Source organism: Drosophila bipectinata, chromosome 3R (assembly GCF_030179905.1).
Source record: "Drosophila bipectinata strain 14024-0381.07 chromosome 3R, DbipHiC1v2, whole genome shotgun sequence".
Taxonomy (NCBI): domain Eukaryota; kingdom Metazoa; phylum Arthropoda; class Insecta; order Diptera; family Drosophilidae; genus Drosophila; species Drosophila bipectinata.
The window spans coordinates 12550623-12567036 of NC_091739.1; the positions used below are offsets into that span (position 1 = coordinate 12550623).

Consider the following 16414-nt stretch of genomic DNA (forward strand, 5'->3'; position numbering starts at 1 on the left):
CAGCATCCGTTCGCCGCAGCTCCTCATAGTCGCAATTCCCATCCTGACCCGGTGTACCCCCTCCTAGTTTGAAGCTCCTCGGTGTTACCTGCCTGCCCCTCTATTCAGTTGGGAATTTTCAGTTGGGCTAGGTGCTAAAACGTGCCAAAACCACAAAACAAATACAAAACACAGGGTTTCCAGTTAAAACAAGACGTCGACATGAGCATGGGCAGGGGCGTAACTTTTAATATTATCAGCAGGAGGCAGGAGCGGATTAGCCGGAAAACGATAAAGGTCCACAAGTAAAATGTAGAAAGTGTGGAAAATTATGTGTTGCTATTTTATTATATATTTATGATTGATGATTTGTGTTATTTTATTTTAAAATCGAATGAGGTGTTGAGGGTGACTATAATTACTAAATTAGTAAGGTCAATAGTTGATTAAGGTGTTGATTTTATAATAAAACTAGTAATTTATATTGATGATAGTCAATTTTCTGGAAGAAACTAAATTCTAATTAGGCCAACATTATTACGATAATATTATATTACATACTTGCATTTCTTTAATAGATTAGACGTAAAGGAATATTTCAGAACATGCTTAAATGATCTACAGTTAAGTTTTCTATATCCAAAGATTTCCTAAGCTCAGAGAAGTCTTCTGGGTCCCATTAAACACGAAAGGGTCTAAACTTGAAAGTTTTCCTAGTTCCATCTATGATCCTACCATATCTTAAACTCCCCCATTTCAGGTGCCCCCATTTGAGGCCCCTTTAAATCCGCTCCTGCCACGTCGACTGGCAAAAAGTAAAAACGACATGGACAAACACAAAACTCGAAAATCTAAATGGAAACGGCAACTGCCAAAAACCGGTAGTGAATATATGACTAACCCCCGGTGGCAGGCCGCCTATAAGGGTAGACAAGTGTGGCCGCAATGGCAACCCATACGAGCGAGTGGCACGACACCACTTCGAAGGCGAGACAACTGTATGCCAGGCGAGTGGGTGTGGCCTAAACGGGCGGCGAGCAACTGGATGGCCTGAATTGGCCCGGGTGCGGACCGCCAGTAATCAGTCACGACTTGGTAAGCGGGCAGGCAGCACGTCGTATCGTCGTCTACGTCGCCATCGTATCGTCATCGGTTCGTGTTTGTATTTTGATAACGATATAGAGCCACCGACCGTCGCGTATTTTCCGTTTTTTCCCCATTAACTGTGTTTCAAGTGGCCAAAATAAAAAAGGTACAAGTGAAGTGAATATTCAGAGAGTGCTTAAAGCTTGAGGCAAGTGCGGTTCCGGCTGGACAATATGATGGACGTAAGCAGCATGTACGGCAACCACCCGCACCACCACCACCCACACGCCAATGCCTACGACGGCTACGGAGGCAGCACCACCCCCGGCACCGCTGGCAATGCCGCCAGCTACTTTGGCCAACAGCAGCTGCAAAACCAGACGCATCATCACCTGCAGCAGCAACACCACCAGTTGGTGCAACAGCAACACCAGCAGCAACACCAGCAACATCTTACCTACAGTGGCTACGAGAGCAGCTCGCCCGGCAGCTACTATCCCCAGCAGCAGGCGCAGTTGACACCACCGCCGCAAGGCAACCACCAGGTGGTGCAACAACAGCAGCAGCAGCAACAACTCTACCCCCACTCGCACCTCTTCAGCCCCAGTGCAGCGGAGTACGGGATTACCACCAGTACGGGAATGGGCAATCCGGGTACTCCTCTCCACCCAACCAGTCACTCGCCGGCGGACTCCTACTACGAGAGCGACTCCTCTTACTATGCCACCGCGGCAGTGGCGACAGTGCCACCGCCCGCCAACAACTCACCCGTGACTGCCACAAACGCCAGCAATCCGCAGCAGCAACAGCAGCAGGGAGCAATCATAAGCTCGGAGAATGGGATGATGTACACCAACCTGGACTGCACTTATCCCACGGCCCAGGCCCAGGCTGCGGTCCATGGGTACGCCGGGCCTATTGAGGAGAAGTACCCCGCCGTATTGCACGCCAGCTACGCCCCCGGACTAATCTTAGACGAGCCGGACGCCATGATGCAGCAAGCCACGCAGTCGCAGATGTGGCACCACCAGCAGCATTACACCCTAGACGCCATGGACACGCTGGGCATGCATGCCCACATGCATCATGGCCTGGCTCATGGGCATTTGGCCAATTTGGCCAGCAACCCGCAGCAGCAAAATGCCCAGCTCCAGCAGCAGGCGGCACACCAGCAGGCGCAGCACCCACAGAATCAGTCGCCAGCGGCACACCAGCAGCAGCAACAGCAGCACCAGAACTCGGTGTCACCCAATGGAGGAATGTCCCGCCAGCAACGCGGCGGAGTGATCTCGCCTGGCAGCTCCACCTCCTCCTCCACTGCCTCGGCCTCGAATGGGGCACATTCTGCGAGCACACAATCAAAATCGCCAAACCACGCCATCACCTACAAGTGGATGCAGCTCAAAAGGAATGTTCCCAAGCCACAAGGTGAGTGTTTCAGAAATAATTATAAGGTATTTTGTTAAGGAAATAAATATTTAAAAGATATATCGGAAATGAGAAACTATTACAAACTTTTATTGAATTACATGCTACACCATCTTGTTTGCTACCATAATTGCCTAAATATTCCTATTATTATCAGATACATTTCTAAAACAATCCCATTAGAGTAATGAGGTATCTGAAACTAATTTATTTTACTTGATTTCAACCAGTTTAAGGTTGTAAACATTTCTACACGTTGGCACCACCTTCGATTATGCACACGGAGCTGTAATGAATGACAACCTCCCATTAGGCAGCCCCCGAGGCATCCATAGAACCTCCTATTAAGCTAATAGCCACATTTCAGCTTTTCACTCACTACAGACAGCTAGACAGTATTGTCAACTCGAATGGTTCTCTCCATAGATCACAGATTAGCTGAAAAGAATAAATTAAGATTTAATCAGATAGGGGAATATGCACAACCACAATACAAATATTTTTAAGAATTAAATAGATTTAGCAACAATATAAACAATTAGCACTTCTCAAATAAAAAAAATTAAAACATCAGACAAATACAAGTTGATGCGTCAGACAGAAAGTCAAGAGAGACGTCCAACCGAGGGCATGTCACCTAAAAATAAGAATGTCTTTTCAAATGCCAAAGATTCTGCACCCCTCTCCGGCTGCCAATCTCAATTCTTCCGATCCCCAAGACCCCCCATCCCCCCCCAAGATCCGCTCATAATTTTCGCCGTCCTCGGGGACTCTCCTTTGGCATATTTCTTGCATATTTCAGATAAGTTTGTCAATGCCTGTGCAGTCAGTCAGGTTGTCACTTGTCACATTGCCGAGTGGAGTTTTGTATCTCAGAATTAGCCAGCTAAGAAAATACATTTTGGGCTGATAAATAAAAGTAAACGATAAATAAAAAAAGTATAAAATATTCATAAATGATAAATGAAATGTTGATTATCCGAAAAAAACAAGTCTTTTTGAATTTAAATTTCATGAATTGCACGAAACAAGTTCCTAGCCTAAGCTAATAATTGCCATTTTTAAACAACTTTGAGGTCAGATGAATAAAATTTAAGCAAATGTTTACGACTCACCCTGAAATTTGAGATAATTGTTAGTAGTTGAATGAATATGGAATTCCGAAAGTCGCATTTATAGAATCTAGATTAAGGTTTCATTCAAAAGTCTGGTTTGTTGGATATAATTCATCATTGTAGACTTAGTCCTAGGTTTTTATTTTTAAACAAAAAGAAGTTCTACCTACATGGCAGTACTCCGAACCACCTTCGAAACCTGTTGACCAATTTTGATTGGTTTCTGCCCCGTTTCTGGTTCGTAATGCACTTAACCTGTTCAAGTCGCCAGTTGCACAACTGACGCTGATCGGTGATCGGTGATATCGGGACATCGAGCGTCCAACCACTTACAGTTCAAACGTTAATCCCTTGGCTACACCAATAATCATACAAATATTTGCTTATTAATGCTGAAAAGTGTCATTTACATGCATCGTTTTCAATTAAACGACGCCACAGAGACCCGGCCGAACCGATCTGAGATCCCAGATTCCCGATCCAAGATCCCAGATCCCCACGCGCCGCACCCAAAAACGAAACGCTCCGCGAGACCCAAATACAATCCCAAAAGCCCCTGGAATGACGCGTGCAAGTGGAACCAGGCGCTAAGGAGAGTGGCAGGGTGGAGTCCAAGCAGTGTAATGTGCACGGTAAAAAATTAAGTGAAAATTTAATAACAAACAAGAAAGCAAAAAAGTAATTAAAGGAAGTATTATTAACATTTATAGGCTTTTCGTAAGATTTTTTGTAGAGAACAATGATTTAAAGAGGCTTGTTGTTTAGGAAAGTTTGTAGGAGATCCTTAAATATAGTTTATTATAAATATTTCTCTCTGTGTGGTGCAGGGGCGACCGCAAGTCAAACAAACAATTAAAGCGTGCAGCCTGCGGCCGGGAGATGCAGCTCGAATCAAGAATGAAACTTGCAGCCCGGGTATGGGTGGCTGCTGGCGGAGGGGAATGGGAGGGTAGTGGCTGCTTCTCGGCATGCCGAACTGGAAGTCAAGTTGGCTGTCAGAAAAAATGATTATTTAAATAAGAGTCTCTCGTTTGAGCCTCACTGCAACCGAACTGTCACTGAGCAATGATCTGGCTGCCTCGTGACTCCGGCGGCTCCCCTGGAATCTTTGGATACTGGATGCCCCAAGCCCGATGCTTGGGCATCTCGCTGTGAGCGCACATGCTTGGGTCCATCTGTCATGTCATCCATTTTCAGGCAGGGAAACAGCATAATCAGCAATCATGGTTATAAATGGTAGCATTCGACATATTGGCATCCGCGGGCACACCAGCCCATCCAAGCCGAATCCCGTACTGCCAGCCAAGTCTGGACCAGTCTTCGATTCAAAAAGTTCTCTAATGTGTTAATCAGCATTTTTCAATAACCAGACCAAGCACAGGAGTTGGCAGATGGCAGGAAAGAAAGATTTTCGAATCGAGAAGTCGCTCCCATTGCCACAAAGATTAATGCACATTTTTACAGGGATTTGTCACTGACTAGGAATCGGTTTAAGATATTCGAATGGCACACACGGAACTTTCTATTTTTTCAGTAACCAATATCAATCAATGTGCGAAATCTCGAAAATGCTTATGACAAGATTATGATGACACCTAGATAAAACTAAAATTAGCTAAAATTGAAAAAAAAAACCGAACAGAAAGCAAACAGAAAACCAAGCATAAACCCCAAAAACGTATCCATCATCTAAATGTCAGGGTTAAAGTATTTAGAACTCTTCCAAGTTTATAAATGAATTAGCAGAGTATCTCTTTTTTTTTTTTTAGAAAGAGCCTCTTGGACTCTTCTAACCAAATTTTGAAAAACCAAAGATTTAGGCTGCTAACTCACCTTTTACCATTGAATTAGGCCTATATCTCTGGCCACATCTATCCCCTATTAGCACCCAACTAGGTTGTTTATGCCCTCGGCTGGTGATAATTTTGTTTACTTTTATTGGCCTTTTGATGGGCCATAACATAATTGAAAAGTTCCCATCGGGGCGGGTCCGGCTTGTTGTGGTAGAACAGTTTAATTAATGCCTGGCAACTGGAGGTTGCTCTACTGCTGTTACTGTTACTGTTCGTGTTTTATTGTTTTTTAAACGATCTACCACTTTGTTTCTAGAGCTTCGCCCACTCCCCAGTGGGAGAGGCGGGGTGGGAGTTTCCACACGCAAAGCCAAAGTCGGGAAAATATGAAATATGAAAAGAGCTGACAAATGTGAAGGAAACCCGAATTAACATAAATGTTAGTCGACATCGAAAAAGAGACTGAAAAAAACCAAATACAGAACTTTTTTGGCCAAAAGGTTGCAAAAGGTGTTAGTTTTATGGGCCACTGCCGAGGAGGTCGAAGGGGCGGTGCAGGCACCCTGGATAGAGTGGGGGGGGGGACATTCGCTTGGGGTATTCAACATTTATTTGATGTGATGTTTTGATATTTCTTGACACCAACACGCGACGCGACCCGAAGAGCGACGAATGTGCCACAATGAAAACGAAATGAATTAATTACGTGCATTTCAAAACAAAAATTGGTAAGAAATATAAGCCAAGCCAACGGCAGCGAACGAGAACCAAAAAACAAAAAAAAACGAAACCCCTTGGAAAAAAAATGAGGCAGACTATTTAAATGAAATGATATTGTGGATAGAAAAGTGACCACCAGGAATGCGAGATAACATCAAACGCTTGCCCAAACCGAGCCGAACCGAGCTCAGAACTGAGAGGTGCGGGGTCGGGAGTTTGGAGTAGAGACCCGCCCGCCTGTCTGTCACCGTCATCGTTCAGACCCCGTCAGTGGCTGGGGTCCGTCACCGAGGTTAGTTGGCTTAGAGATGGTCTCGTGAAGTAGTTTCCAAAAAAGTTTATACTCTTAGAAGAAATATCTCTCAATTTCCAAACACAAACATGACCAATGTACAGAATCTAGTCACTAATTTAAATAAGTTCTCTAACTTATAATAACCTTTGGGGTACTCCCTCACCTTGTCACCTCTAATGACCAAAACTTCTAAAGGAAAACAAAAAACACCAAACCGGGGCCAAAAAAATGTATGGCATGTGTCGTGACAAATTTTGTCCACTGGCGCGCGCTGAGTTAACATTTTCGAAAGCGTATTATTAAATTTCTTGACCCTTTGAAGAGGGGGGCCTAGAACTCCAAGGGAAATGGCAGAACCCCAAGAAGCCCAGCCTTCAACCTTTGACCCTTTTGTTTTTTTGGTCCGATCAACGAATCGATTTGTTAGGCGATAAGCCCCTGGCGGTACTTACAATAATTACCACTTAAGTGGGATAGGGTCTGCTCGGTTTTGGACCTCCAAAAAGAACCCTATCTCATACCAACATACCTCGCCTGTTAGCCGAACTTGGCCTGCACTGCCTCAGTGACATTTACACACCTAAAATGTCAGTTTTCATAAAGTTTGGCTCTGGCCCGGAGTCCGGGCGGAGACAACATGAGAAGCACATTAGTCCAGTCTGGCCGACAGCCAGTGAGGGGTGAGGGATATCAGGAGAAGTATGTATGACTGCTCCCAAAAATGAAATAAATGAAGTAAACCATATCACTGCTTTAGGATTTTATTGGAATGGGTCTCTACCTGAATATCAAGTCCATCATGCCCATGCAATCAAGAGGTACGTTTTAGAAAAATGAAATCCATTTTTGTGAAAATATCAGACAGCTCAACCACAACTGCATTAAAGGATATGACAGGCAGGGGTGCGCTTGCCCGATGTCCTTCCTTCCTTGCCACTGTGTTATGTAATATTAAGCACAAATATACGCACAGCGAGGGTGACGGGGAGGTGATGTGGGTATCTGTGGGTAGCGTGGAGTTGTTTGCCTTGAACGGACATTTGGTGCAAACAGTGCGCCAAAAGCGGAGGATACGGATATCTTATCTGCTGTTTGCATTCGGTTGGCCCAAGGTTCTCTCTATATCCATGGCGCTACGTATTCCGTTTCCTTCGCCGCTGTCGTCGCTGGCTGCCTTAATACTTTTCAAGTGTATAATTTACTAAATTATATAAGAAGTATCGCGTTACGTGCCCTGACACAAGCACAAACACACTCAGCCCCCCCAACCCCCAACCCGGCCAAATCGATATCGACGATAAATGTGGCTCAATATCGTTGGTTTTTCCCTTTGTTCTTAATTTGTGTATTTTTTTTTTTTTGCAAAAATTACCCAAAGTCATGGTAGTCTTTCGATTTTCCAGAGAACTTTAATTTCTTCCTGGTCGCCGATCTGATAGGGCTTATCAAATCATGGGTAATTGATTGTGATTTATTTGTGGTGGCTTATGCTACAGAAATATATTTATTTTTAAGTTAGTGCTACTAAAAATATATTTCCAGAGAAGCTAATCGTCAAATACTTGACCCAAGTGGATTATTATTTGTAATCAACCTATAAATAAGTATTTATTTTGGTCAAGTACCTCTGTTATTTGTATCCAAATGCGGAAATTTGGGAAGGTATCTCCTGGTTGGCTCAAATGGAGTTTCGTTGTAAGCGGCAGCAATAAACAAAATACTTCGATACCTAATGAATCATTTGACGAGACAAACAGTAGTCGGCCAACAATTTAAGCTGTTCCCGAACTGATTTGCTACCAAAAAAATACAAAAACCCAGCCAAGACAATGAGACAAATGGCTAAGGCAATGAAAACTTTTGCTCTGCGGTGTGCTTTGAATTGTTGGTAAGAAACTGTAAAAAAGCTCGAGCATTTAGCAATTGATCTGCGAATCAAAGAGGCCGCTGGTCTCCTCTGAGCCCTAGAGCTCTACAATTGTCTTGTTTTCTTAGGGGGTTTGTGTGTGAAGGTGATTTCATTCCAAAAATTCTCTCTATGCACTGTACACTAAGACAAAAATTAAGATTTTTTTATACTAGACTAAATTATTTCATTAAAAATATATCGTCTCTATAAAAGTTAGTAAAAAAAATACATAAATATATCAACAATTATTTAATATTATTTAAATAGTTTTATTTTCTCTGTGTAGCCCACAAAATAGTAGATAAAATGGTAAGCGAAAGCTGTCAATTTGAAGTTCCATTGTTGGTTACGATTATTGTTTTCAATTTTAGTGCTCCAGCTTTGGGTTTCTTTCTCCGATATGAGGGCATAATATGGAAGGTGTCACCCTATTCCACTCGATCCACCCCGCCCAGATAACGACAATGGGCGGGCAGCTTTAAAGTGGACATTCTAGTGGCCAGCCAGGTATTAGCCATGAACGGTTGAACTTCAACTTGGCTGGCGACACGCGTTGATTTTGGTTGTGATTTATTTTGCTTTTATTTCGACTGTTTTCCGCTGTTGGCGAGGCCAACTGATGGATGTATCCTATCTATCTTTAGGCAAAAGGGTGGTATTAAGGCATTAATTGTAGTGCCCCATAGGGGCTTAGTTTAGATTGAAGAGATTTGATTCAAAATTGATTGAGAGTTGATGGGAAGTTAATGTTCACACTGGAGAATAAAATGTGGGTTTGGATGTTTTAATTCTTTCAATGAATCACAATTTAAAACACCATTTTAACACTTCCATTTTTAATTGGAACATTGAACCCCATGATTCTTAACTTCACGCCCAAGTACTGCCTAAGCCTCGTAACACTTTTGTATGACAGTCCAAATCCAAGGACAATCTATAAAAAATACCCCAACGACAAACAACAAAATTAAAATCTCAATTTTTGTAAGAAGCCAGTGAAAGAAAAAAAATGATTTATTATATTGAAATTATCTCATGTAAACAAGTCAAGTCAGTTGCCAGTTTGGCTAATGCCACTTGTCTCAGCCAAAGTCGATGGAAAACCAAAAACACCACCCAGTACCAGCACCAGCACCAGTACCAGTCAGTTAATTTTGTTAATTTGTCTAATGAAAATTTTATATATTTTGGATGTCGTGGCTGGGAAAGCCAAAGCAAACCTGAGGAGGAGGCCTATGAGCCAAGTTGTAGATATATTATGGAAGGCGACCGTCTGAGGCTCGGGATTGGGCGTCTTGTCTGCACGAATTTCCACGGCAGGCACGAAGATTGATGATGACATTAGCATCATTGTCAAAAAAATATTTCTTTTAAAGCCGGCTAAAGGACCAAAAACCGATGTGGCGGAGAAGCAGGAACCTTTCGAGAGGCAAAATGTTTTGAAATTTGTTTTGTTGACATTTTAATTTGCAAATACTTGGTTGTACGTCCATACATGACTATATATGTGGAGGAGACTTGTGTGTGAACGAATGAAGCATTAATTGAATTAAATCGTCAAAAGTTGGAGGACAGGGCGGGGCTGGGGGAGTTGCTGGAAGGAAGGGGAAGGGCCATGTCAAGTGGAGCCACTCAAAGTGTTGACTGTCAGCCACACGCACAACCAACACACCCAACCAGTATATATAGCAATGACTGTATGTATAGAATCATGTGTGCCAGCCCACATTCTATACTATATTTTTTTTTTTTGATTTGGCAGCCATTTTTGTTGGAGTATTTCCTTTTCTTAGACCCTATCGAACACCCTTATTTCAACAGCTCTTCAGCAAATGTACGTATATACATTGTACTTATGTACGAATAACAAAAAGGGAAACTATGACCATCTACACATCTGCACATGTGTGTGTCTGCATTTTCGTTTGGTGATCCGTCATCTTGTCAGAATGTATTATTCGAATTAAGATTTTACTTTTTTTTTCTGTTGCTGCTGCTGCTGCCATTGAATTGAATTAACACAGGGAACGCACACACGCACGCAGGGACACCGAAAGAGCAGCTGTACGATCGAAAATCCAACCCCCTTCCATTAAGCCACCCCCTGAAAACAGTAGTTTTAGTTTCTTAAACACACCTACTTAGTGGCTCAGGTCTATAAATACTTGCAAATCACAGCGCGTTATGTCGAAAGTTTATAAATAAATATCTAGCAACAAGCCATTAGACAAAAGTGGTCTGGTGTCAGTGCTATCGGTTAAAAAGTAGGAAAGGTAGGAAAGCACTTTAGCCAATTATCACCCGAAACCCCCAAAGATAATCGACCATTTGTTAAGTTTGCCTTTATTTCACCAGAATATTTAGGAGGTGACTGAGTTAGTTGATCCTGAACCGCATATACCCTGTCCAATTTAATTTCCTCCAAGACACACACCCTTCACGTCGATTCGTTGAGCAATTTCTTATCGCCAAACCAAAAAATTAATAAATGTAGTACAAATAATGTCGACAATTTTGATTTTGAGTCTATCGGATGGCTACCGGAATTCAGCGTAATCTACAAAATAGAAATAAAACAAACAGAAAAAACAGTAGCCAAAACGTTGCTATTAAGATAACACAAATATGTGCATACGAGTATCTGTGTAAATATTTAAATCGCGCTCTATATGGTGTTTTTTGTGACGGCGACATAATTTTCAAAAAAAAAAAAAAGGCAAACAAACCCAAACACAGACAGACATCCGAGCGGCTCAAACAGATCAGAGATGTCCGATAAGGAATTGAAAACTTCTTCCGGGGAGACAGTTAACAAGATTAAGAAACGGCTGCCTAGGCGCCAGTTGAGACATTTTCCCAATACCTCAATACCTGGTTAATATCTGACTCAGACAGCCAGCAAATTTTGGGTTGATTTGGGGATTGCTTCGTTACAAGAAGGTCTCTTTGGATACCTTTGTCGAACAATTTTCATGTGTGTTAGACATCGTGACTAATTCGCTGCGGGATGTCTGCTATGCCGCCCGTACAAAACTTTCAATTAAGCTGGAAAACTTGACTTTGCCTTTGTACCTTTGATTTGAATATATATACAGTGATTTGGAGGAATGATGATATGTAGATACAATTATAAGAATTTTGGTTGGTTTTTGTGCATTTCACGATTCGTGTTTGAAATGTAGAGATACCAAGATACAACTGCATCATCGCATGACATGTGGAAAAAGTCTCGGGTTGACAGGCGGCCAATAAAACTGACAGAATGAATGGACATGGCTCGTGGATTTTCGACGGGATTATGGCAGTTTAGTCAAGTCAGATTCCGATTCAGAGTCGGACTCACAGTCAGAGTCCGAGTTTGAACAAGGCCCCGAAATGCCAAAGAGTGTTGACTGTGCCTAATTAGCTGGGTCAACCCTCCCCCGGAATAAAAGGGTTTTCGACTGAGATTACCAACTCAATTAGTTCGGAATGACCTCTGGCCAGTGAAGTTGAACATCTGTCCCTTTAAGGGCAAATACTACGAATTGTATTGATTGCAAAATATTATGAACTAGATTGGCATTTTTAGCAGCGACTAGGCCATAAATTATCCAGAAGGTGATCAATCAAATCGTCACTAAACCCACCGATCGTCAGCATACTTCGATCAGCATTTTGTGCACTTTTATGGCCCCCAGATTAGGGGAAAGTGCTACGGGTTCTCAAAAGTTTCGCCACATGACGTTGATGTTGCTGTAGTGTTTAATCAACAATTAAAACAATTTACTTTTAATTGAAATATAATTTTCTATTTGCACTCGAATTAAATATTATTATCAATTGAGCCGCCGTGGCGGCCAGACGGCGTTCCACGCACTCCAGTCCGGACCGGCTGGATTCCGTACACGTTCTACCCGTCTACGGCTGGGGGCTTCGGGCCCCAGGCCCATTTAATCGCCCCAAAACGGACCCAATGTAATGCTACCCGGATTGTCAGCTTGTCGCAGCGCCACAAGCTGGGCCAGTGCCAGTGCCAGTGTGTGTGCGGGGGATCTCCGTAAAGTGGCAGTGGCGCCTACATAATAGAAATGATAATATCTATTATATCATACCAAAAATGGCCGTTTGCCAACCGATGGCGATGACTCACAGCCGCTGGGAACTGTACTTGAAGTGTGGAAATCAAGGACAAGCTCATACTGCGATACCTGTTAGTAGGAAACGATATTCGAACGATAATGAATAGATATTGCAGTCAGGGGGATTTCAGAAAGTAAGTCAAGCCCCAGATATCTTGGTGATAGGGATTTCTAATCCACCCTCTCCTCAACTCGATTAGACAATCAAGGTTTCTTGTGTGCCTTCCTCAGATTTTCCCAGCTTTTCCGCTTTTCACACGAGAACCGTGTGATGCAAGGACGGATATGCAAAAGTCAACAAACGCTTGACGGGCTAAACCTGCGATTGTAATTACCGCTAGTTGAGATGTTATCGAATTACATTGACTCTGTGTGGCGCCCCTAGCTGTTGCACTCAACTCCTCCGCCCAGCTCATCCCCGGCTGGCTCTGCTGCAGTGCCTCTGGATGTTTACATTGATTGTCAACAGTGTCATTTAAGCGCCATGGTGCCAGCCCACTGGTACCACCCAACCCCTCGGATGCCGCCAAGTGAGATGGCCTTCACTGGCAGAGGGTGGGTGCCAAGAGAAGCCCCCAGAGTCCCTACACTTCTACATACACTCTCCTAACGACTGCTGCTCCGGCATTCGAAGCATTGAAGTGGAAGCGATCCCCCGATAATACTCTCTAAAACTAATATTACAAAGCAGATATCGGTTGGCGCCGGACAAAAGCGACAGTGCCGCCAACTGGCCGCGACATGTTTGACAACCCGAGCGACACCAGCAGAAGCCGTGCCACAAATAGAGGCCGCACCGTGTCGCGGTGGGACCAAAAGATATGCCTACCACAAAAGGTATATCTCACAAAAGGTACAAAGGTATTCGAGGTGCCTATATACTGAAAAATCAATAGGTATTGTGATCATGAGGGAGTAGTCTATAAAAAAATATAAAAAACTTAAAAGAGAGAAATTTTTCTTTAGATTTTTATAGTCTAGTCCAGATCATATTAAATAAAATTATGCTATAAACAGTAATGGTATTACCACAGTGCATCAAAAAGTAAGACAGCCTTGGCAGGCAGCATATTGATAACCCAACCGGAATGCAGCTACTTCGAGCCAAATGTGGTATTGATTGTGAGTGCGACTGCGGACGGTGCAACTGCCACTGGGTGTGTTTGTTTGTCTTTGTTTGGCTGTTTGCGGGAAAATTCAAATGCAGCCCAAGCCACTCGGCAACATAATCCTGGGGCTTGTTTTCTTAGACATTCCTGTATGCATTACGATAGAAGACTTTTCAGCTTGGTCTCCTCAGCCTGACTGCCACTTATCGACCCGGGCCGCGCAAACAGAGCTCCCAAATCCTCGAAAGGTGCGCGACCAGCTACTGTGCGGATTCGAAAACTGGATGCCAATTTGGGTATCGGTAGCAGCACTTGGAGGAGCAGTCATAAATTCATCATTCACTCGAGCTCTGTAAACCACATTTATTGTAAGTGGCATGGCGTTTGATTTATGGCACTCGAATCAACCAATTGCCTAAAAACTGTTAAGCCAACTCGATAACTAAACGGACTCGGGGGCAATACAAATTAGTATGGCCGGTGATCGGCACCTTTTAACTTCAAGAAGGTTAATCATCGAGCATAAATGAAACTCGTAAGTTTCGTCGAATAATGCTTATTAATTGATTTATGTTTGGAGTCTGAATGAAAGTTCATTAAGATTTATGATTGTGTGAAAAGGTTTTTTATGAGCCTCGTGGTCTCAGCTCTATAAGGAAAAATCCTATTGCAAAGACAGTATTATTTCACACCCCTACTATCAGAAGAAATTGGGATTTCTAAAAAGTACCTAAGAGAATACCTGAAATTATCCGTTTTCCTGTCAAAGTCAGCACGTCTTAGACGAAACCACAAATACCATAATTCCCGTTCCTCCCCCAAAATAAAGTGAAAGGTAGTCAGAATCTGAGATCAGAGGATCTGAGAGTTAGGGGCACCAACTGCCCGCAACTGCCCGCTGTCAGGATAATCCCAATATTTCCAAACAAACCTATTGAGCGCATTAAATCCTTCCATGAAAAGGCAAAACGGCCAAAAGGAATTATTTTCATCATCGTCGGCTTTAGCCACGGGGCGCATGTCAAATTATGAATAAAATGCAAAATCACGCAAACAAGCCAAAAGTCAAATGGCCAGAAAGAGAGAGTCCAGGGCAGGGCAGAAGGAAAGAGGGTCTAAACTCTCACAATGATTAGCTGCGACAGCTAAAGATCAACGTTAAGGGATCTCAGGGCTCACCTGAGGTCTTAAACACTCCCTTTTTATGGCTTGTTGGAACCACAAGAAAAGCAAAGAATGCACTTGGAAAAATGTAAAGGGATATCATATAACAAATATTACTACATATATCTTACTTTTTCGCTTAGTGTACCTGTAATAATACCTCGCATATCCTTCACCTTTCTCCTTTGCAGCCAAACTACATACCAGCGGTATGGCCAATATGAACGATTACCAGATGAATGGCCAGCTGGACATGTGCCGGGGAGGCAGCAGCGGCGGCAACGGTGTCGTCAACGGTTCTGTGGGAGGGAACGGATCCGTTGGGATCGGCAACGTCCTGGCCGTGCAGAATTCCCTAATGCTGGGCAACAATGCGGCGGGGGGTAATGGTCTTTCCAACGGCATGGGCGTGAGCAGCATGTCCAGCAACACCAACAACTCCGGCCGGACCAACTTCACCAATAAGCAGCTGACGGAGCTGGAGAAGGAGTTCCATTTCAATCGCTACTTGACACGGGCGCGACGTATTGAAATTGCCAATACACTGCAGCTAAATGAAACGCAGGTGAGGACTTCAAAAAAATTAACTATTTTTAATAGCAATAATTAAATCAATAAAATAAAATCTATATCATAAAACTATTCCGTTTTCAGGTTAAAATCTGGTTTCAGAATCGCCGCATGAAACAAAAGAAACGGGCCAAGGAGGGCCTAATTCCAGCAGATATCCTGGGTCCTGTTATCAGCGAAAAGCCAGTTCCTCCGCCACAGCTGCAACAGCAGCAGCATCCGCCGGAGTTGCAGATGAAACCGCAGACTAGCGATCTGGGCAGCAGTGAACTGACCGCTGCAGCAACAGCAACCGTGGCAGCAGCAACATCCGTATCTGCAGCAACATCCAAGCAAAGTTGAACTCTCTTCTGAGATGTGATTGTTATTGTTATTGGTGTTGTTGTTTTGTTTGCTGCCAAAATGTTGACGCATTTCGTTGTGATAAATTAATAGAAAATGCACAAAAAATCAGAGAAAAATAAATTATATTAGTGAAATAAAAATAAGTAATAATTACATCGTATTGTAGAAAAATCTTTACAACATTTGGTAATCAAACGGTATGATCCTACATGTGGAATCGAGGTGCCATCTGGGGGCTGTAAATACTTAAACATAGACATTGCATTGCCACTGCAGAAGTTTGTTCAACTAAATAGCATAAACTAAACTCAGGGTTATTTAAATATTAATCTTAATGGCACGCAGAGCAATTGACAAAATACTTACTTCTAACAACTGAATCAAAAGCAAAATCCAAAATTTAAATAATACAAATAATTTAAAAACAAAATAGCATAGTGTTACACCCCACCCCTCGCCCACACACAACTCGTCTGTAGTATTATTAGCTAAGTTTTAGTATGCTCCGAGTTATTCGTTTTTGCGCTAGAATGTAATCGGTCAAACAATCTTCATGTACGTCTGTATATTTAATCTAGTCCTAATTGTAATATAAATATAACTGTACAACACAACCGCATAATGAATAAATAATAAAAGATATTGCAAATTGTTAATAAATTGTGTGGAGAACTTATTTAAACTGAAGGAGGGTTTGGGGGAAGTTTTATTTCAGGCCCACAGGGCGTATGATTTTTAAGAGTCCATTTTCCAATTACTGTGATAAAAACATGCCACTGC

At 42.8% G+C, this 16414-nt stretch overlaps 1 protein-coding gene across 2 annotated transcripts; it reads left to right on the forward strand.

Moving 5' to 3' along the window:
* Positions 1–1076: 1076 nt before the first annotated feature.
* lab (labial) lies at positions 1077–16048 on the forward strand. Of its 2 annotated transcripts, none has more exons than XM_017248373.3 (3): positions 1077–2493; positions 14911–15284; positions 15374–16048. In XM_017248373.3, exons 1-3 carry the CDS (start codon positions 1299–1301, stop codon positions 15629–15631), a joined length of 1827 nt encoding a protein of 608 aa, XP_017103862.2. In that variant the 5' UTR covers positions 1077–1298; the 3' UTR covers positions 15632–16048. The 2 variants fall into 2 exon arrangements, with proteins under 2 accessions (XP_017103862.2, XP_070137445.1); XM_070281344.1 differs by lacking the exon at positions 1077–2493 and adding an exon at positions 9381–9462.
* Positions 16049–16414: the final 366 nt, after the last annotated feature.